This window comes from Lampetra planeri, chromosome 1, assembly GCF_965212315.1.
Source record: "Lampetra planeri chromosome 1, kcLamPlan1.2.h2, whole genome shotgun sequence".
In the NCBI taxonomy this organism is placed as follows: Eukaryota; Metazoa; Chordata; class Hyperoartia; order Petromyzontiformes; family Petromyzontidae; genus Lampetra; species Lampetra planeri.
In genome coordinates, this window is record NC_136107.1 from 13,632,184 (window position 1) to 13,654,561 (window position 22,378).

The window sequence follows — 22,378 nt, forward strand, 5'->3', positions numbered from 1 at the left end:
GCTCCTTAAGGGGTTCGTTAGTGAAGGACGCTGAGTGGAACCAAAATTATCAGACCTATGTTCTGTCCTGCATTGTCATGACCAGCGACGTGCCATGGCTATAGATCCGGTGGGCAGTGGTGCGCTCCACTCCAGGTTTTCCAGAATGGAAATCTACGCTGTCTACTGCGCAAACAGGTCTAGCGAAAGCTCAGCACCAGCCCTGCTGCATTAAGCATTGTATCTGTGCAATCCTTACATTAATCCACTGCTAGATGAAGGTAATTTCACACCGTGTGGGTTATTTGAGCATATTACACCACGCTGGTATATACAGGTTGGTGAAGGCAGAGAGCATAGATGTCGGAGCACAGTACAGGACAACAATATATTTTTCTGCACGGCCCTCAGTTGAGAACGTAGCATAGCAGCCGACGATACCTATCTTATGCACAATGGTCGCCAATCCAACAACTATCCAGACTTGGCTATGCTTCGCTTCCGTGATCTGGCAATGTCAGCGCTATTCTTGGAGGATTTGGTCACTCTTACTCAAATGATCACCTTATGCTCTTCTATTATTCTCTAATTAATTGTTCGCCTGCTCATGTCACGTACAATGACAAAACCTAAGGATTTTTAATGCGTAAACCATGAACTACGTCGCGTTTACACGAGGCAGAAAAAAACACAGGATATATCATGGGGGGAAAATAATATCTTACGATACCTGAAGAGGGAAGAACTATATGAATGTGCATTGTTTTGAGCCCAGTATTATCGCACAACTGATAGTAAGTGGGACTTTTAATGTTCTGTAAAGAATCACAGAGGATGATCGTGGGAAAACCAGAACCAGTGGCAACTCTAGAATCACGGCATGTGTCCCCTTGGGCCTACTTGGTTTTCTGTGTGCAGTGTCCGGCGGAGGGTTTGCCCACCTCGTTGGTGTCAATGCCATTGTTGACGGACCACGTCCTCTGGAAGTACTCGAGCATACGCTGCTTAAGTGGCTGGGGCAGGCCGTGGATGCGGATAAACTCCTTAAGGTCCTTGGTGCGTGTGAGGTAGAGCAAACGGCGCGAGTACATCCGCTGGATGATGGCCGTCACGTTCCCAAACACCACGGCGTGCATCAGCGCTGTGTGCGGGCGGATTTTGTGTTCAGCAGCGACGGGTTTTTTGCAGTGGACAGGTTCGGGTAGGTAGAAGAGGACACACAACGCAGGTCCGGTGTGTCCTCAAAATACTGGAGGTTAAATGTAGCTCATATACAGCTTTTAATCCGACATGTAGACTGTCGTGACCAATTTCGCGTAAATTTACGCGATCTATACCAAAAAGCCTCTATTATGGATCACAGACTTACCCTGTATCATATGGTCTTTAATACAAACACACCTTTATATAAAAATGTTGTCTATATTGGAACATCTTTAAAAGAGTTATCATGGGATCTTGTTACAGACGGACAGAGCATGCATTAAATGATGTAAACCTTAAGTTGATTTTGCAAGAGAAACACAATAAGCGATTACAATGAATGCAACATGAAACAGGAACAAATCAAGAACATTCATGAGTTGGGCAGATGAAAGAGCAGCATGCCACACTCTACACAAGCCATCGACAACGTGAAAATCAACAGATTAACGATGAAGGTACCGCAATGTGTGCTTTTCTCGCAAGTAGCAAGCAGGGAGAAAACAAGACAAATGTAAATATAGTGGCTAAATGCAATTACATGGGTGACGATTCAGATGGAGGTGAAGGTGGGCAAAGAGGCGGCAAAACCCAACACACACGTCCACCGCAGCATCTCCTTTTCTTCCACATGGCATCATCATTGCGACTCCAAAAGTCATGAAACATACTAAAAGTCGAAAATCTTGGTCACCAGCTGCGAAACTAAAGGACCCACCTCCAATGAGCATGGCGCAGATGGAGAAGATCATTTCAGAGTCGGTGTTGGCCGAGACGTTGCCAAAGCCAACGGTGGTGATGCTGCTGAGCGTGAAGTAGAGCGAGGTGATGTAGGCGCTGCGCAGGGGAGGTCCGCAGTGTGACACGCTGCTGTTGGCCGAGCCGGACGCCTCCAGCCGCTTGCGCAGCTGGTGCAGCCAGCCTGCCGCAACGCACACACAAGCACACGGGTACCCCGTTTGTAGCCTATGTAGACTGTTGGGATGAAGCACCTATTGAATGGGGAATGAGGCAGTGGTGAGGTCCTATGGCTGCCACCCCTCCAGGCACGGCGAATAAGGAGGGTTGTGCGGCTGAGCCCTACACCACGAAATGTCCCCTTGGCAGCACCAAAGTTCATTCTGCTTAGTGGTACTGGATATATTACTGTTTTCGTGGCCTACATAACAGCTCCACAGGCCACCCCATCCACGAGGGACTGAAGCACCTGTCCGTGGACCTGGATAGTCTGCGAATTGGCGTCTTGTGTTCGGGTAGCAAGGAATTTATTTATACCGAGATATGGGACAGGTATTGTAAAAATCTTGTCTTAAAGCTTTCGTGACTGCAGGAATTAATATTGTTTGGGTCTCTCGGTAAAGTCACGTAGATAAGTTCAAAGAAAATAACAAAAAACTACGACGTTTCGATAGCAACACAAGCGGTCATCATCATGTTGTTTTTTTGAACCTATCTACGTGACTTTACCGAAAGATACAAAGAATACAAGTATTGTGTTGAACTTTATTACAGTATTCTGCACGGTTATGATAGACCTGACACAAACTGAAAAATATGTCTAGGTTTGGTCTGTTGGAATGGTGGCAACCCTACGTGACAAGCACTATGCCAGGCTGTCATTGATGTTTACACCGCACATCACTTTCCACTGATGATTGATATGTATGCATGTTGAACTTCTTTTGCACCATACGTATCCAACCGTGCTAATCGGAGGTGCGGGGGAAGGACAACAAACTTAACACTAAAAGCAGTTATAATAAACTCCTTAAAAAAAGTTTTAAAAAAACAACGGTTTTATTCACAACTTCGTTTAACTCACGGTCGAGAAGTACGTCAATGATGCGGCGCCTGCTCCCACATCAACGATTACTTGAATTAATTGGTTATTTTATAAATTAATCTTCAATGTACAACTTTTGTTTGTGTGGAGTGAGGGTGCCCGTAACTTGTTTACACTGAGCAGGCACGCCTGAGACACGTGGCGCCTGCTTTTTGGGCGAGGCGATTCGAGAGTTTAGGGACCACGGCGTTTTTGACCTACACAAATATATATAAATAATAAGGCATCCATATAAAATGTCAATTGCTTTAAAGTAGCGAATTAATTGATGAATTTATTTTGATACAGGCATGCATTGTCACTGGATCTGAGTACGTGTGCAAAATTTGGAATTGATTGGACAACAGGAAGTAGACTAAATTTTGATTACAAGATTTGACGACGACAAACATAGGAGTCAAGTTAAGTAAAACCGTTGAAAAAAGCAGTTCTAAAGAACTGATAGCCGCGGCTATGAATCAAACGCATAGGGTTCATAACGCAGTGCACTAACCACTGCCACTGTTACATACACGTGTAAGGACAGTACGGGGTGATGTAGGGATAGTACGGGCTCCCCGTGGCCATGGTTACTAATTAACGCAACGGAAACAGAGTGGTCGCTAATAATGATTGATGCGACAAGCTTTGACAGGGTTGCGTGAGGGGAAGCACGGGACCTAACGGTCGTAAATTGTAATAAGGGCAGAGACAGACAGGGCCAGGTGCGGTGAGAGAGGGTTCGAGAATAGGGGCGTGGCCGGGTCGTGAGGGGGATAAAAGCCGGCGTGAACCGGGGCTCTGGGCTGCTGTTGTGGGGGAACTGCCATCGCCGTCGTCACCTTAGAGCGGATCGTCTTTATCATCCTGGAGTGGGCGCCTTGTAGTCTTGGAAGGCTAGAGTTATGTTGTCTCAGAATAGAGTTATCTAAGTTACCCCAGTGTATATAGTCACTCGCGGTTACTCGTAAGTTATCAGTGAGTCGGCGGACTTTATTCATAACAACATAGTATGTGGTTCGGGGACGTTGCAACAACAGCCTGCAGTGTCCCCGCTCCACAGGCGCCTCCGCACAACAACAGCCTGCTGCGTCCCCCAACAACCACAGCGTGCGGCGGCCCCCAACAAACTGGTCACATAAATCCTTACGATCCACTCGCACAGCGTGCGGTGGGCCTTTATCCAGCAGTGGATTTAAGCACCAAAGAAACTCGAGTACTAATGTAATGGACAGAGCACGGCTCTCACTCAGGGCAGCAGTGGACAGAGCACGGCTCTCCCTCGAGCCAGCAGTAGAGAGCACGGGGGTCCCTCTGGGCAGCAGTGGACGGAGCATGGCTCTGCCTCACTCTCACTCACCCGTCTACTCTGAGCTGCATTCGATTGTGTGTGAGTGAGTGTGGGTGAGCTGTGTGTACGAGTGAGCCGTGTGTGAGTGGATCGACCGTCAGCTTTCCGTGGCTGCGTCTCCGGCGCTGTGGCCGTGATGTTGCTGCTTCTCGGGCCTCCGAGGTGCGGGGTGCACCACCACAACACGAAGTGGGCAGCTCGCAGTCACGTGACACACTTCAACCAATCCGGGGGCGTACATGTTTGGGAGGGGCGCACCTCTGGTTGGCTGCTTGCTCACGGTCACGTGACACACTTCAACCAATCTGGGGGCGTTAATCACAGTCACAGAATGACAGGACAGATCTGGGCTATTATACTGTATATGTGTATGAGAATTAACTGATCGAGGATTTAATTTCCATAAAAAATTACTCGTGGCAAACATTGGTTTGATAGACCTGTGCAGGATGGTGGCATGAATATTATTTAGTTTCAGCAATGGCGATGGCTTGGGGAGACCTTTACCATCATCATCAGCCATTCATCACGGCTGAGGGTGATGAAAGTGACTTGCGTGGCTTGTTTATTTGAATGATACTATATACAGCATCACTGTGTGGCAAATAGAACATGCTATACGGTTACATAACAAAAGACAGATGCTCACAACTAATTCCAACATCACAGAAATGAGAATGTATCTATCTATCTGTGTGTCGCATAAATTAAACTGAAGGCAGACTTTGAAAGTGGTGTGCATGTGTCGGGTTTAAGCACCACACGAATAGCTTCTGGTGAAAATAATCCACTTACACAGCAGGGGCACAGCCATCCATCTGCAATGGTCACGTTCGCTCGCAATGGTGACTGCCATTCCGTCCGGCCGTCTTGTGGCAATTTTCTACCCACCTACCGACTCCTGGAAATGACTCGGAACATTATAGCATGAGACCATTTCTGTTTTTTTTACACTCTCTCGAGGGGACAGATGCATTTCTAGTGGAATTTTCTGGTTGGTGGGGCATGCAGAAACAATTAGCATTCTTTAGGGTGCAGGGGAAGTGATTGGCTGAGAGCACGATGAAGCAACAACGCTATAACCGTAGGCTCTTGGGGTTCATGACCATCCGTTATCTAGTGTTGAGGTGTCTTGACAAGCATCAGCTTCTGTACAACAATGCACCACTCATTAATAATAATGATTATAAATACAAAACTAGTAATCATAATATCACCGTCAGTGAGTCTTAGGATTCCTGTTCAGGATGGTCTAGCATTATGATAATTGGCCAATTCCATGAATGAGTGTTTGGCTTGACTGAGCAGGAAACCAAATCAACCGAAGAAAACTCACTGTGCATGCAAAGGCGTTGCACTTAAAGCTCTGTACAGACAGACATGATCATCTATTGCTGGTAATTTCTCATCCTAGTGATTAAAAGACCCAATCCTGCTCAACCACTGAGATATGATGAGATTGGGGACATCCAAGGTGGTTTGGTCAGAGGCAAATAGTGGCAAAGCAACCCCTCCACCAAAATGTGGTGTACGTAAAAACAGCGGAGTAAAGTACAATTCCGATTATTTGCTTTAAACAATCTTTCACTGTATTTCACCAATGCTAATTATGTTAGAGAAAAGCGTGTCATTGAATTTCAATTGGTTCATTAGGCTAATGGGACGGAATGCTTTACAACCACACTCTACCCTTTACTTTTGACTGCCCTCTCTCCTGCATCTGATCCTTCTATGCACCTTTCTTCTTTGATCCATTGATCACCCTGCATACACCATTTTTCCGTAATAGTGATAAGTGAGATGATCACAGAAGAAATGCAATTCCATATTAAAGTAGATAGTCTAAGTGAGGGACGAAATAATATACTCAGCACATGTGTAGGGGTGTTAGAGAGAGAGCCCGTTATGCATGGCAGCCTATGGTAAACAAACACAGTAGGCGGGGCTACATGTGTGCACGAGCAGGTGCCCTCTGCGACGTCCGCGCCAGACACCCTGGGGGGTCGATTCGGTCATTATGATCCCCCGGGGCCCCACCCCTCAGGGAGGGGTTGGGAAAAAGGGGAATGTATCGAAGGGCTCGGGAGTGTTGTGTTAGCTAAGAAGAGAAGACGGAAGACGTCCTAGATAGAGCCCTGGTCTCCCCCTGGCACGCCGTCCTTATCAGGACCGCGCAGGCTCGAGCCAGTGGCGTGGTACCAGAGCCAGAGCCAGTGCTGGTCTGGACTCTGGGTACCGGGCCCGACTGACCAGTGTCGGGCCAAGATAGCCTCCCCTAGCCCATTAGAGGAGGACTCAGAGGCAGGCTAGGGTTAGCCTAGAGGTGTGTCCTCAGATAGACGGGTGAGGGGGCCGATACCCCCTCAGTGTGTATGTCACAACGTGTGGTGTTAAATAAACAAGTGTGCCTCCAACTCCGGTGTGAACGAGTCATAAGCGTTACTACATCTGGCGTCAGAAGTGAAACAAAGTACGAACATGGATACACGCCGGACGACTCGAGTCGGGGTACCAGAGGCAGAAGACACCACTGCAGTCGGAGGGCCCGAGACGGCTGAAGATGCCATCGACCAGCCGGGGCTGGGCGCATCCACGCCACAGCAGCTGGAGGAAGGGGAGCCGTCGATGGAGGGGCTGAGGGAGGCGCACGCGAAGCTGACCGAGCTGCTGTACGCCGCAGCCGCCATGCTCGACACCATCACGCAGCTGGGGGCTGTGGGACCGCCACGGGGCAACGGCAGCCGACGATCACAGCGCCTTCCCGCCATTTCCACGGAGCAACATTTTGAAACTCCCGCCATCGCCGCAGCTGCTGTTGAGGGCGTGGCCGCTCTAAGCATCGCGTCCAACGGCGGGAGTACAGTACCTGCCGCGTCACCACCAACGGGCGGAACGTCACCACGGGTGCGACCGGCGATGCCATCGCTGGTTCGTGCCGACGCTGAGTTGAGTGAGGCGGACGAGGGAGTGCGTTCTTCCTCTGCAGCCGCTGCCTTACATCAGCGGCTACCTCCACTCAAGGAATTTGTGGGCGAGGATGGCGACTGGGGCGGCTTCCAGCGGCGCTTCCTCGCTCACCAGGAGATGGCACAGTGGACAGACGCCGAGGCTCTCCGCGCGCTGCCAGCACTTCTCGACAGCGACGCCCTCGCCACTCTAACATCGGCTTCGAAGGAGAGGCGCTCCACGCTGCGGAAGGCGATGCAGGTGCTGTCGGCGGTATATGGTCCACCATCGGACTGTCGCCAACTCTTTTACGATCGCCAGCGGGGGACGAAGGAGTCGCCCCTGGCGTACCGCACAAGCCTCCTGGCACTGGCGAAGGAGGCCTTTCCACGAATGGATGACGAGGGTGTCGACGCCATGGTGACAGAGAAGATACTTTTGCTGGCGGACGACTTAGACATCGTCATTGTCGCACAGGACGATGCAGAGATGTGCTCCCTCCAAGCGGCCCGTCTTCTCCACGCAAACCTGTCCTCTCAACGACGGAAGGCCAGCAAGGCGGCGAGCGGGCGTGCCGTCGCTGCAGCCACCCTCCCGGCGGAAGAGGTTTGCGCCATCGACCATCAACGGCAGCATGGAGCGGGAGTACGGGAGGACCGGGCCGGTTCAAGCCGTCTACAACATCCATCGTCGTCACCAGCGCTTCCACGCTGTTACAACTGCGGCATCCGGGGCCACGTCGCCTCGGGGTGCCGCTCTCCTGGGCAGCGCAGGACGACACCTCAACGGGACGCCGGCCCTCGTCACAAGCTCCACCATCATAATCCGGCGAGTCGCGGCACCCCTCATGCTTGGCCCACGCACACGCCCGTCACACACTCAAACACCGCAGCGAAGGGGGGGCCAATATCGCGTACCATGGCACCAACACGCACCGCTCTGGGTACTCAGATTGAACCCAGCCAGTGGTCCGTGTTGGCCCATCGGGTTGTAGCCGCGTCGTCAGGGTCGTCGGCCGTTGTGGGCCACATCGATGGGGTCGAGGTGCGCATCCTGGTCGATACAGGAGCATCGGCGACCATTATTTCGGAGTTGATTTATAACATTCTCCCTGCCCAAAGCCGTCCTTTGATGCCTGTTAACGTGCCATTCTTTGCTGCTAACGGGGGTTCACTTGGCATCATCGGACAAATTCGTGCCCAAATTTGTGTCGGGGATATTAAATTGTCTGGGCCGATTTTTGTTTCCTCCTCGCTGGCGGTTCCGTGCCTGCTGGGGACGGACTTCCTGGCCAAAATGCCGATTAGGATATTAATCGACCAGGGATGCATTGAGCTCCCATCGGGCCGACGCATGGCGTTTCTGCCATCCCCCGCTACGAGCCGGACGGCGTTCGCGACGGTGCCGGCGTTCGTAGATAGAACGGTGCGCGTTCCTCCGGGGGCGCAAATGTTGATTCCTTTGAAACTTCGGCGGCCCTTCGCTAAGGGCATTGGGGCTCAAGGGGTTCTGTTGGGACCGTCTAGGGCCGGGGTCAGTGGACCTGATTTACTCCCGGCCCAGACCATAGTGAGAGGGGAAGGAGAACCCTTCATCGCGGTCCTCAATGTGGGCTCGCAGACGGTGGTGGTCCCACAGGGGACCGTGCTTGCTCACGCAACGCCGGTGCCCTGTGAGGAACCCGTCGCGAGTCATGTCGGCGCTGTCCCTGCACCGCGACCACATTCGGACAGCGATGAAGGGTGGCTCGAGGCGCTTTGTGCGGGATCGACGGACCTGTCAAATTTAGAGCGTCAACGTCTTAAGACACTACTAAGGGAATTTTCCGACGTTTTCAGTCGGGATAAATACGATTTGGGCTGCACTAATCTGCTGCGTCACCATATTGATACGGGTGACAGCGCGCCAATACGCCAGAATCCTTTTCGGTTGAGTCCCGCCGAAAAGGACCATGTCAAATCGGCTGTTGATGACATGCTAGCCGCCGACATCATTTCTCCCTCCAACAGCCCTTGGGGAGCGCCGATCGTCCTGGTTAAGAAGCAGGACGGTTCGTTGCGGTTTTGCGTTGACTTTCGGCGCCTTAACAAAATTACGGTTGCCGACGCATACCCGCTCCCACGGATGGACGAATCGCTTGACGCCTTGGCGGGAGCGCGATTCTTCTCCACATTGGACTTACTTTCGGGATTCTGGCAGCTTCCTCTGGACGATGATTCAAAGCCTAAAACTGCTTTCCGTACTCCGCACGGCCTGTTTCAATTCAACCGGTTGCCGATGGGCTTACACTCAGCGCCGGCAACTTTCCAGCGGTTGATGGAATTGGTTTTGGCTGGATTGCAATGGGAGTCGTGCCTGATTTATTTGGATGACGTTATTGTCTTTGGCAAAACTTTTGATGAACATCTCCAGAGGTTGCGGGCGGTTTTCCTAAAGATGCGGGCTGCTAATTTGAAATTTAAGCCCCAAAAATGCCATTTGTTACGCGAGTCGGTGCGTTATTTGGGGCACATCGTGGGACGCTCAGGTATTTCTACCGATCCCGCCAAAACGCAGTGTGTAAGCTCCTGGCCGACTCCCACCTCAGTGGGAGAGGTTAGGAGTTTTATTGGGTTTGCGTCGTATTATAGACGCTTCGTCGCTAATTTTGCGACTATAGCAAAACCCCTACACGCTTTAACATCAAAAGGGGTTCGGTTCTGCTGGGGTCAGGAGGAGGAAGCTGCTTTTTGCTCCCTTCGGGACGCTTTGGTAAACGCTCCTCCCCTGATTTACCCTGATTTTTCAAAACCATTCTTGCTCGACACCGATGCGAGCAACACGGGTATTGGGGGCGTGCTCTCCCAGGTGGTTGACGGCGTGGAACGTGTGGTTGCGTACGGCAGTCGGGTGTTGTCTCCAGCGGAGCAACGATATTGTGTCACCCGTAGGGAACTGTTGGCAATTGTCCATTTCATCCAACAGTATCGCCCATATCTGTACGGTCGGCATTTCACCGTCCGCACAGATCATGCGGCACTGCAGTACGCCCTGAGGGTTCAACAGCCATCGGGACAATTGTCCCGATGGTTGGAGGTCCTCCAGGATTACGATTTCCAAACCACATACCGTAAGGGCGTTCGCCACACCAACGCGGACGCTCTGTCGCGCTTGCCAACCACCTCCGAGTGTGCATGCCTCCTGGGGTCTGGACGTTGCAGACCTCCAGGGGACACATCGGTTCCTGTCTTGGCGGCCGCCAACGACGACGATACAGTAGTTACTAATTCGATCGAACAACAGGGCAAAGATTCCCTGTTGGGGTTGCCCGTCATTGACTGGGGGCGCCTCCAGATGGAGGATGTGTCCCTCCTCGGGTGGCGACGTCGCGTTGGCGGTGCGGCGGGGGGAAAAAGAGGTGGTTCCGACGCATGGGAAATGTGCCAAGGCCTGCTGATGCATTGGGACGGGAAGTCGCGTCGACATCGGCTGGTGGTCCCTACTGGGTTGCGGGGCAGGGTGGTATGGGCCGCTCATGAGCGCCTCCTACACCTGGGGACCCAAAAGACTCTCGCCTTGCTGCAACTTGATTTTTATTGGCCTGGCATGACGAGGGATGTTGGGGATTTGTTGGGATCATGCCCTCGATGTGCACAACGCAAACCGCCGGCACGGGAGTCTAACCCGCCCTTGCAATCGATCAAAGTGTCCAGGATAAACGAGCTGGTCGCTCTGGACATTTTGGGACCATTCCCCGCCACCCCCAGGGGGAATAGATATTTGTTGACTGGTGTCGAGTATTTTACACGCTGGCCTATGGCCTGGCCTCTGGCCAACCAGTCGGCAGCAGCCATCGTGGAGGCCTTTGTTCAGGGTTATGTCCTGGACAAAGGTGCTCCGGAGAGGCTGCTGACCGACCAGGGCAGAAATTTTTCCGGTAAACTACTCAGACAAGTCTGTGATCTCCTGGGCACAAAGAAAATTCGGACCTCCCCATATCACCCACAAACTGACGGGATGGTCGAACGGTTGCATCGCACCATCACGTCCATGTTATCACAACAAGTTTCGGACTCGCAAACGGATTGGGACCTACAAATTCAGGGGGTCTTGGCGGCGTACCGGATGGCACCCCATGCAGCTACGGGGTTTTCTCCCTTTTACCTCATGTACGGCCGAGAACCAGACCCGCCTGTTCGTGCCCAGTTGCAGATCCCCGTGCCGCAGGGAAAAACTAATCTGGCTGACCACGTTAAATTTAATCTGGACAAATTGACCGAGGCACGGGATGCTGCAATGCAAAACTCTGACCTCCGTCAGAAGGCGAATGAGCGCCTCAGATTGAGTCGAGCGCACATGCTGCAGTGGAAGCCGGGGGACAAGGCATGGCTGCACTGCCCCCAGGTGCCACTGGCAACCTCCTCTAAACTGGTGCGGCCGTGGCGGGGCCCTGTGGAAGTGGTGGAGGTGTTACGACCGCAGTGCGTGCGCATCAAGTGGGGGAAGCGGCGATGGTTCGTGCACCCCTCTAGGTTAAAACCCTTCTCTGCGGTACACAATCACACTTCACACGCGCGTGGCCAAGCATGTGGGGGGTCGGCCGACTCGCTGGGTCCGTCTCCGTCGCTCTCACCTAATGCCTTGCCGGCTGTGCCACCTTCAGGTGCATCAGGAGTGACGGGCTCACGCCCAATCACCCCTCCTGCGGATACCGAGGGTCACGCGGAGTCGGATGAATGCTCACCCCAAGACGGACAATTGCCACCTGATGGTCCGCCACGCGCGGTTACCCCGTGTGAGGGGCCCGCTGCAAGGACGCGCGCTAAAATGCGCAAACTGTTGTGAGGCCGGAAAATGTGTACATAGCTGTTGTGTTCATTGGATGTTGTGTGGGTGGTGTGTTCCCCACTCCTCGGATGTACATATGTTGGCTTCACCGTGTGTTGTGTGTGCGTGGTGGGTTCCCTGCTGATTGTATATAGGCTGTTTTTTTTACGGAATTCGTATTTATTCGGGGGGGGGTGCGACGGGTTGTTTTCTCATCTTGCTGTTGCGTTCTTGTTCTGGTTCCTGTTATTGTTCAAAAATAGTGAGGCACACGCGCGGTCAGGGGGTGAAGGCACCTTTATTGTCAAATTTTTGTATGTTGGCAGCCGGGACGGCTGCATGCTATGCGGGGGGGAGTAATGTAGGGGTGTTAGAGAGAGAGCCCGTTATGCATGGCAGCCTATGGTAAACAAACACAGTAGGCGGGGCTACATGTGTGCACGAGCAGGTGCCCTCTGCGACGTCCGCGCCAGACACCCTGGGGGGTCGATTCGGTCATTATGATCCCCCGGGGCCCCACCCCTCAGGGAGGGGTTGGGAAAAAGGGGAATGTATCGAAGGGCTCGGGAGTGTTGTGTTAGCTAAGAAGAGAAGACGGAAGACGTCCTAGATAGAGCCCTGGTCTCCCCCTGGCACGCCGTCCTTATCAGGACCGCGCAGGCTCGAGCCAGTGGCGTGGTACCAGAGCCAGAGCCAGTGCTGGTCTGGACTCTGGGTACCGGGCCCGACTGACCAGTGTCGGGCCAAGATAGCCTCCCCTAGCCCATTAGAGGAGGACTCAGAGGCAGGCTAGGGTTAGCCTAGAGGTGTGTCCTCAGATAGACGGGTGAGGGGGCCGATACCCCCTCAGTGTGTATGTCACAACGTGTGGTGTTAAATAAACAAGTGTGCCTCCAACTCCGGTGTGAACGAGTCATAAGCGTTACTACACATGTTTAATGATTCCATTCTAAAGGGTGGAGTGGCAGCACAGTGGTTGATGCGCTGTGCTACGAACCCAGTGATCTGAGTTCGATATCTGGCCACGAGTAACATCAGAGCAGTGTAGTGAAATATGTGTCACTGGACACCCTGACCACCCTATTAACCAACACGTTCCATCTCGAGGCATTATCCAGGTAAATTATTAAATTTCAATGAATGCCCATAGTGTTGGAAAGCCTTTATCCAGCAGCGGATTGAGAAAGCACTGCAAATAATTATTTTAGATTTTTTGATGACAGGCAAATTAAAGTGCGTACTTTTCTCATGTGCAAAATTATATCACGCTAAATGAAACACATAGCATGAGCCTGCCTGGGTTTTCCGATTTTCTTCTGAGGTTATTGCAAAGTGTCTTTGTATTCATGCTCAAGACAACTATTTAATTAACGAAAACAGCTCGTCCAACCCTTTTCAGCAGCCCTCGTTGCTCACTGATGTAACAAAACCACCGGCACACTTCTGGTGTCAAGTAGCCGGCAGACTCAATTATGAGAAGATTGGCACATCCTTTGAGACCGACCCTGACACCTCTTGCCACCTTTGCCCAAGGGCTCCGGTCAGTTCACTGTCGTGCTGCCAACTCTGGCAAGGGCTTCCCACTTTACAGCTCGTCCTATAAAGTCCATTGTTACAATACGAACACAACCCCACACGCATGGATTTTCCTGCTTTTAATTGTGCCACTTTACAGCCAGGGCACGGTGGTGCCTGCCCTGGTTATCGTGCGGCGAGTGTTGTTTGTCTAAGGATGTGTGGAAAATGTTTTTGAAATTGTTAGATTGGCAACTTATGTGGCTTGCTTCTTGGAGTGTCAGGAGTTTGCTACAGTGAATAACAAAAAGTTAAATGCCCCACTCGACAAAACATTCGTGACTCACTAAAAGTGAAGTGATAATATACACATACCTGGTCGATCATCAAATCACCTGGAAATTAACCGATTTCGTCAGATCTCGGAAGCTATGCAGGTTTGAGCCTGGATCATACTTGGATGGGCGACCAACGTGTGTAACAGGTGTTATAGGCTTGCGGGCTAAGATGTGGCATCCATCGGTCATCATCTCACTTACTTTTTAAAGCAGCTATAGACTGATGTGTTTAACCTGACTATGTTCTGTAATGCATGTGTTCCTAATTATGGATCTCAATGCACTTATAAGTATGCATCTCTCCATGCTTCCTTGTGCACTTTTCAGTTTTTGTTTTATTTTCATCGCCAATGTGCACATGTGTGATCCATGTGTCAGAGCAGGCATGACATACCGATCATAAACTCTTTTCTTGAGGAATATTGGATGTTGATTTTCAAAATGAAGTTAAAATGTTTCAAAAGTACTAAACCTCCTCTCGTTTGCTTCTTATTTCATAATTTTGATTCCAGTCCATTTTCATTAGCTCTATATTCCAACACCAAAATATAAAGATATTCATTTCCTAATATTCACACCAGACATAAGTACCGTCCCATCTATAGGTAATCAACCACCCACCGATATCCCAGTTGACAGGGTGGTGAGCCTTCATCTCTTGGCAGCCGATGACGAACCAGATGCAGGCCATCCAGTGAGCGAGTAGCGCAAACATGGACATGAGCATGGTGAGTATCACGGCGCTGTACTGAGAGTAGCGGTCCAGCTTCTGCAGCAACCGCAACAGGCGCAGCAGCCGCACTGTCTTCAACAGGTGCACCACCGAGGCCTAGCAAAAGGACGACAGCAAGGAGACAACAACAAGGAGAGTGTCTGATGACGAAAGCCAGCAATGCAACAGTGGCCAAAAACTGGAAAGGCGATGAGTTTGCATCAATGGGAAGGTATGGTAAATTATTTGAGGGTAGAATGTATGAGCCAAACGAAGCCAGACCTACCACTATCCCTGACCAACTAGCCAATCAGCCACTCGTACTGGGCCTCTCGTTAACTCCAAACAAAAACAACCAACCAACAAATTATGCTAGTGGAAGCCCTCACGCTGACCTAAACTCTAGCACACAAGGCCACAAATACTAGTCTTCCCAATGATGCTAAGACATTTGCCACTACTACTAGTAATGCTTCCACTAACCCTAGCTCTTAACTATCCAACCAAATCCCGAGTACAAGCGCTTACACTGAACTTCATCCTAACCTGATAGCGAACTGACCACAAGTAGAGTACGGGATCTCCCACCGATCACTCTTCCCTTTCTGTTCACTTTGCTGCTTATGGAACAGAGAGGAACGTGGAGGATGGAAGCAGCAGATCACAGACGTACTGCTTGTGTGAACAGCGAGAGACTTGATTTCGCTTTGACAGCTTGTGAATTCTGAATGAAATAGATTTGTCAATATACTTTTGTATCTTGACAAAATACTTTTGTACTTGACATTATCTAAAAAGTAATGAATGTAACATTAAATATTATATGTACACATTTCTTTATTCTTGTAAATAGCAGGATATCTATTTGTGTCGTTTAAGTGGTACACCATCGTGTGCTCAAATGGATAAATTAAGTTAAATTGTAGCCATAAATCTCTGAAAATACTCACTAAAACTACTAACGATTACTTGTGTTGTAAATACAGATGGTATCTACAAAGAACAGCTTTGAGGAACAAGCTAACAAACACATTCATGATTATGTAATATTTGGCTTATGATAGAAGTAAAGCCTTAATTCATTCGTTAATGGAAAAGTAAGATTTCCAATCCTTTGGTGGAAAACAGGTGAATCACCACTAACTTGTGATGATATGCTTGTTTTTCCAACTGAAAATTGTGCATGTGCAGCTCTTTTTATCAAAGCACTGCTGGAACGAGGTCCTATCCACGTCTATGCTGCCCGCCTTCGCAAAACTTGCACTGACCAGTGTGGTGAAGTATGGTCTAATAAACCCTATGATACGCACGAAGTGAGGAGGCTCCATCATAAATGACATGAGTGGGATACTGATACGGGTGCCTTGATCAGCGGAGGTGACTCCAGCGTTGCAGTGTTGACCTGGCAACACCGAGAGACTGGGGTTCGAGTGGTCTAATAACCCCCGCAATTTGCATGGTGTGGAGTGGCTGTCACCATCGACAAAGGGCTGCTGTACATGCACATTATAGAATATTTCCTTTGCTAATATCTGGTGGATTTTGCCGAAAACGTGAAAAGCAGCTAAGACTAAAAGTAAAATTGAGGAATTGTCAGATTAAGCACATCAAGTCTGTGCATTTTAAATAATAGATCAAAATTAACTGTCTTCTTGGTTCTTTCGGTAAAGTCACGTAGAAGGGAAGTAATAAAATAATAAAAATAAAACATACAAAACAATTCTCACGACGTTTCGGCCACAACGCAAGCAGCCGTCCTCAGGCGAAGAATGAGACATTATCAAGCTAGGAGCTTATATAGGTGTAGCGAGGAGGAGCGCCTTAACAAAAGAATGTGCATATGAAGAGGAATTTAGCATACCAATGGGCAATGCGTAGGAGGTGGGCGGAGGGGTTTCAAAGTATCATTATGCCCATGCATTATGCAGGATCAACAGCACCACGGGGGGGCGCAAGGAACAGCGTTAATAAAGGAAAGGAATGTTAATGATATGTAGCTGCATTTACCAAACAACCATGTAGAAAACCAAAGTAAAAAACTACATAAAAAACTAAAATATAAACTGATACTTACTATACTCTACAATAAGCTGAGTTACTAACAACAAATAATAAATTACAATTCTACGTCGTAAGAAGTATATAATATACTTCCAGCTAAACTTTATTCTCTTCGCATATACAGTACTATATACTGCCATAGATAAACCCAACATTAAATTATATACTGTATTGCTGTAAACCACCCTATACTTTATACATTTTAATATAACACTATGTATTATTCAACTCACCCTAATGTGTATCCAAATGGTTTATTACGTCCTTCCAATGATTGCTAAGCCTGAATCCATCTTCTCGGTTAAAATTGTCTCTGTGTTTGTATATGTGGATCGCCTCATGAACGAATCTCTCATGATAGCCAGATGGCTTGCAGAGAACCTCCGTCTTGGAGAAGTCAATGTCATGTGAGCCCACTGAGTTGTAACAGTGGTCTGCCACGGCTGAGGAGTTTGTCCTACCGTGTTTTAGATCAGCTTTATGTTCACGAATGCGGTCTGAGACGTGTCGTTTGGTTTCCCCAATGTAACTGCTACCACAGAGGCAACTTAGTTTGTAGACGCCAGGGTACTGTATGTCTGGAATCACATCTTTTACAGACGGTACCAGATCACGGATTTTATGTACTGTGTTGAATCGGACCTGGATCTTGTGTTTAATCAGGATAATAAAAATAAAACATAATAAAACAATTCTCACGACGTTTCGGCCACAACGCAAGCAGCCGTCCTCAGGCGAAGAATGAGACATTATCAAGCTAGGAGCTTATATATTATAAAAAGAGACCCCACCAACAGCCTCGTCTCCAAAACCAACAACATCATTTCTGCTTCAACCGCATTAATTGATCAGACCAAACAGTTCTCGTTGAAACCTTCTGCAGCCAGGCCACCAAGATTGTACGGCTTGCCAAAGATACATAAAGAAGATACACCTCTTCGTCCCATTGTCTCTACTATCAACTCCCCCACTTACAAACTGGCTCGTTTTTTGTCCGAAATCCTACGGCCTTTCACTGGAAAAACCACCTCTGCAGTACTAAACTCTACTGACCTGGTATCGACAATCAAGGGGATTGCCCTGTCCCCAGACGACCTGCTTGTCAGTTTTGATGTGGTTTCCTTGTTCACCAAGGTGCCTGTGCCTGACACCATCGCAATCATTGAAGACTTGGTTCATCAAGGACTAAATGCTGGGGTACCCCCCCTGGTGAGACACTGCTTAACCAATACATACTTCACCTGGAATGGAACCTTCTACAAGCAAATTGAGGGCACCCCAATGGGCTCCCCCCTATCTCCGGTTGTAGCCAACATCTTCATGGAGAAATTTGAGACGGACGCCATCCAGACTGCCACTCTACGCCCGACCTTATGGAAGAGGTACGTAGACGACACTTTTGTCATCTGGCCACATGGCCGGCCTGCTCTAGACCAATTTCTCGACCACATCAATTCCATACACCCAGCCATCAGATTCACCATGGAAGTCGAAAATGATGGCAAGCTACCCTTTTTGGATGTCCTAATCAAAAGGAGACCTGATGGTTCAATGAGCCACTCTGTCTACAGGAAAGCCACCCACACGGATGCTTATCTAAAACCGGATTCCCACCACCATCCATCCCAGAAGAATTCCCTCATCAAGACTCTATATCATAGAGCCCAATGCATCTCCGACCATGAACACATTTCCAGTGAACTCAAACACGTACGCCAAGCTCTTAAGGCTAATGGTTACTCCGACTACACAATCCGCAAAGCCATCACTCCAACCATCAAGAAGGATCCTGTTGAGGAGCCTTTCAAGACCATCACCTTACCCTACATTGCTGGGGTCACAAAAAAGATCTCCAAAATCCTGATTAAACACAAGATCCAGGTCCGATTCAACACAGTACATAAAATCCGTGATCTGGTACCGTCTGTAAAAGATGTGATTCCAGACATACAGTACCCTGGCGTCTACAAACTAAGTTGCCTCTGTGGTAGCAGTTACATTGGGGAAACCAAACGACACGTCTCAGACCGCATTCGTGAACATAAAGCTGATCTAAAACACGGTAGGACAAACACCTCAGCCGTGGCAGACCACTGTTACAACTCAGTGGGCTCACATGACATTGACTTCTCCAAGACGGAGGTTCTCTGCAAGCCATCTGGCTATCATGAGAGATTCGTTCATGAAGCGATCCACATATACAAACACAGAGACAATTTTAACCGAGAAGATGGATTCAGGCTTAGCAATCATTGGAAGGACGTTATAAACCATTTCGATACACATTAGGGTGAGTTGAATAATACATAGTGTTATATTTAAATGTATAAAGTATAGGGTGGTTTACAGCAATACAGTATATTATTTAATGTTGGGTTTATCTATGGCAGTATATAGTACTGTATATGCTAAGAGAATAAAGTTTAGATGGAAGTATATTATATACTTCTTACGACGTAGAATTGTAATTTATTATTTGTTGTTAGTAACTCAGCTTATTGTAGAGTATAGTAAGTATCAGTTTATATTTTAGTTTTTTATGTAGTTTTTTACTTTGGTTTTCTACATGGTTGTTTGGTAAATGCAGCTACATATCATTAACATTCCTTTCCTTTATTAACGCTGTTCCTTGCGCCCCCCCGTGGTGCTGTTGATCCTGCATAATGCATGGGCATAATGGGACTTTGAAACCCCTCCGCCCACCTCCTACGCATTGCCCATTGGTATGCTAAATTCCTCTTCATATGCACATTCTTTTGTTAAGGCGCTCCTCCTCGCTACACCTATATAAGCTCCTAGCTTGATAATGTCTCATTCTTCGCCTGAGGACGGCTGCTTGCGTTGTGGCCGAAACGTCGTGAGAATTGTTTTATTATGTTTTATTTTTATTATTTTATTACTTCCCTTCTACGTGAGTTTACCGAAAGAACCAAGAAGATGAATCCCTGCAGTCACGAAAGCTTTAAATCGAAACAAAATTAACTGATGAAAATGGCACAACCACAAATCATTTTTAAAAACACTGAGGCTTTGCAATGACCTTGGTAAAACTGTATAAACCAACATGATAGTCCATGCAGCCCCCTGGTTATTAAAAGCAGCGCTGTGCATTAATCATCACGGGATTTTCTCTACGCAGTGTCCAGTGGCGTGGCTGTCGAGCGCACAGGCGGTGCAACTGCAATTGGGTCCACGGGCCTGGGCAGCCCAGGCACCGGGCTATAGAGAGCGGGGGGGGGATGTGGATATGGGCGCCCCATTTCATGCCTTGCACCAGCGCAATTTGGCAACCAGCATCATGTGTGGGCTTCCCTATGCTTGTGCAATTGCATTTGGTAATTGTGAAGACACCATCAAACTTCGTCTTTCATGTGCCCTGATATCACCACTCCACTCCTCCTCGGCTTTGGTTATCCTCCCGCTGCATTTGTTCATTATTTCACTTTCACTCTTGCCGCATGTTCACTCCAAACGTTCCTGTTTATTCCAAAAATGTAACACTGTCCAGGATGGGATCGAGTTAACTATCTATGGGTTTCTCTTTCTGTCCTTTTGTATTTTAAAGTGACCGTGAATTCACGTCCATCCGGGCACTTTCCCAATTATGTTCCAGCTTTTACATTAACATCCATTTTTCTAACTCATGCAAAGAGAGATGGTAAAATGACGGGCAGAATTTATCTTTTCTTTCACAATTTGTAAAAGTGAAGATTTGCCTTCTCATTGTACATGTACAGCCCGTTTTGCCAATCCACTCCTGCATCAGGGCTTCCCCATGCCACGTTGGTCAGTGCAAGTATTTCAAAGACAAGAGGCATAGACATTCGAACACAATTCAGTACAACAACTGATGTTTCCGAATGTTTGTCTGATGACAAATAAATGCATTGTGGGTGGGTGATTCACATTACCACATGGGTAAAGGTGTTTTTTTTTGCTCGGTTTCTTGCAGCAGAGTGGTGCTTTGGATACAGAAGATGAATAATTGATTCCGAGGTGCATCCTAGCATCATAGTTGCGAGGATGCACCCAATGACACCTGTGTTGCTGATGTGACAAGTTAAAGGCCGCGGCTATTGCCATGGGCAATGGTTGCTCGCGTGAGAGTAAGTGGTGTTCTTGGTCAGAGCAGTACCAGTGTAGGACTTGTACTGATGCTTTCTTTGACATATCGGCGTAGTTCTTTTAATCACTTCTAATACCAGTTGTAGGACTCGTACTGATGCGACAGCTTCTTGTCTTTCTCGTCTCTTTTATTCACGCATATAGTTCACACCTCCTCCTCGTCATCACTCCATGCCTCTCCGCTCGCTCCAATGCACAACCCGCCATCATCATCACTCCATGTCTCTCCGATCACTCGCTCCGCTCCCCGACTTCGCTCGCTCTCTCTCTCCCCCAAGGTCCGTTACTCCGCTGCTACCCTACTCTGTACTCGCTCCGTCCACTGCTACCCTATCTGTATTCTCTCTATCCACTGCTACCGTACGCTGTATTCTCTCTATCCACTGCTACCCTATCTGTATTCTCTCTATCCACTGCTACCGTACGCTGTACTCTCTCTATCCACTGCTACCCTATCTGTATTCTCTCTGTCTACCCTTATCGTATCTATTCCTGCTCCCTGCTGCTCCGTCTCTGTCCCGGGCACCAACCACTCCAACTCCGACTCCAACACCAACCAAAAAACTCCCGTCTCTCCGTTACGCTGTGCCTTTATACCCGAACCAATCAGCCCCAATTAATTATCTCATCCCCTGCTTCGCTACTCGTCCCCAGGCCCCCAGCCTCACGTGACCATGTTATCGCCGTCAGCCCGGCGCCAGTCATCAGCCACTCACCCTCCTGACCAATCACTGGCCTGCGTCCTCAGTTACCCTTAACACCTGTGGTGTCTCTTAATGACCTCCCCCTCAATGGCACACAGCAACAACTGTATCCTCAGTTGCCCCCATTGTACGCTGCTCGCTCCCCTAGCAACAGAACGCGTGGCGCGTGACATTTCAAGTCCTACACCAGTATGGGCTCTGAGCTCTAAACTCACTACGTCCACTGTTGGGGATTGATGCAAGTATTTGAGGTGGATGCAATCGCACTGTCCAAGTGTCAAGCAGGGTCTAGCCCGCTCTACCCTGCTTCTTAACCATCCAGTCGTAGGGTCTGAGTCCAGAAAATGCTAGTAAAATGTTGCATACAGTTGGCAGGCTGCAATTTTTGTAAAATCCGAAGTGCCATGAGAATGAAGGAAGCAACATTCAAATGAAACATTGGAGTCTTCGTGAGATCGCAACGCTATGTGTTCTGCCTCACGGCAGGTGTCTTGCCTCACGGCAGATGTGGGGCGTGTGTACACAGGAATTTCCTGTTTTTGATGCTAAGTTTGGTCACGTGACCAGGAAGTTGCGATTTAAGATTCCCGCTCAACCACGTGGGCGTTGGCCATTACACACATAATTCAAGATGGCGGCACACATCGCGTTCCAGTGAAGCCAGCCATAATTGTCCATTGTGGGACTTTAAGAAGCATTGTCTGTAAGTTCGTTTATGTTCTCATAATATTGACAATGCTGTTATAATGTTAGAATGACCGTTATAATGATGTAAATGTCTTTATAATGCTGTTCAATTGTTATGATAAATACCAG

General features: G+C 48.8%; 1 protein-coding gene across 1 annotated transcript in view; it reads right to left on the reverse strand.

Annotated features, from left to right (window-relative positions):
- LOC144718693 (voltage-gated delayed rectifier potassium channel KCNH8-like) overlaps positions 1-22,378 on the reverse strand; it is a 201,494-nt gene that overhangs the window by 53,443 nt on the left and 125,673 nt on the right. Inside the window, exons 8-10 of the mRNA XM_078594151.1 lie at positions 14,582-14,789; positions 1,901-2,104; positions 921-1,120 (exon numbers count right to left, since the gene is read on the reverse strand). Coding sequence (XP_078450277.1) covers positions 921-1,120; positions 1,901-2,104; positions 14,582-14,789 — 612 coding nt within the window. The remainder of the gene's footprint in view (positions 1-920; positions 1,121-1,900; positions 2,105-14,581; positions 14,790-22,378) is intronic.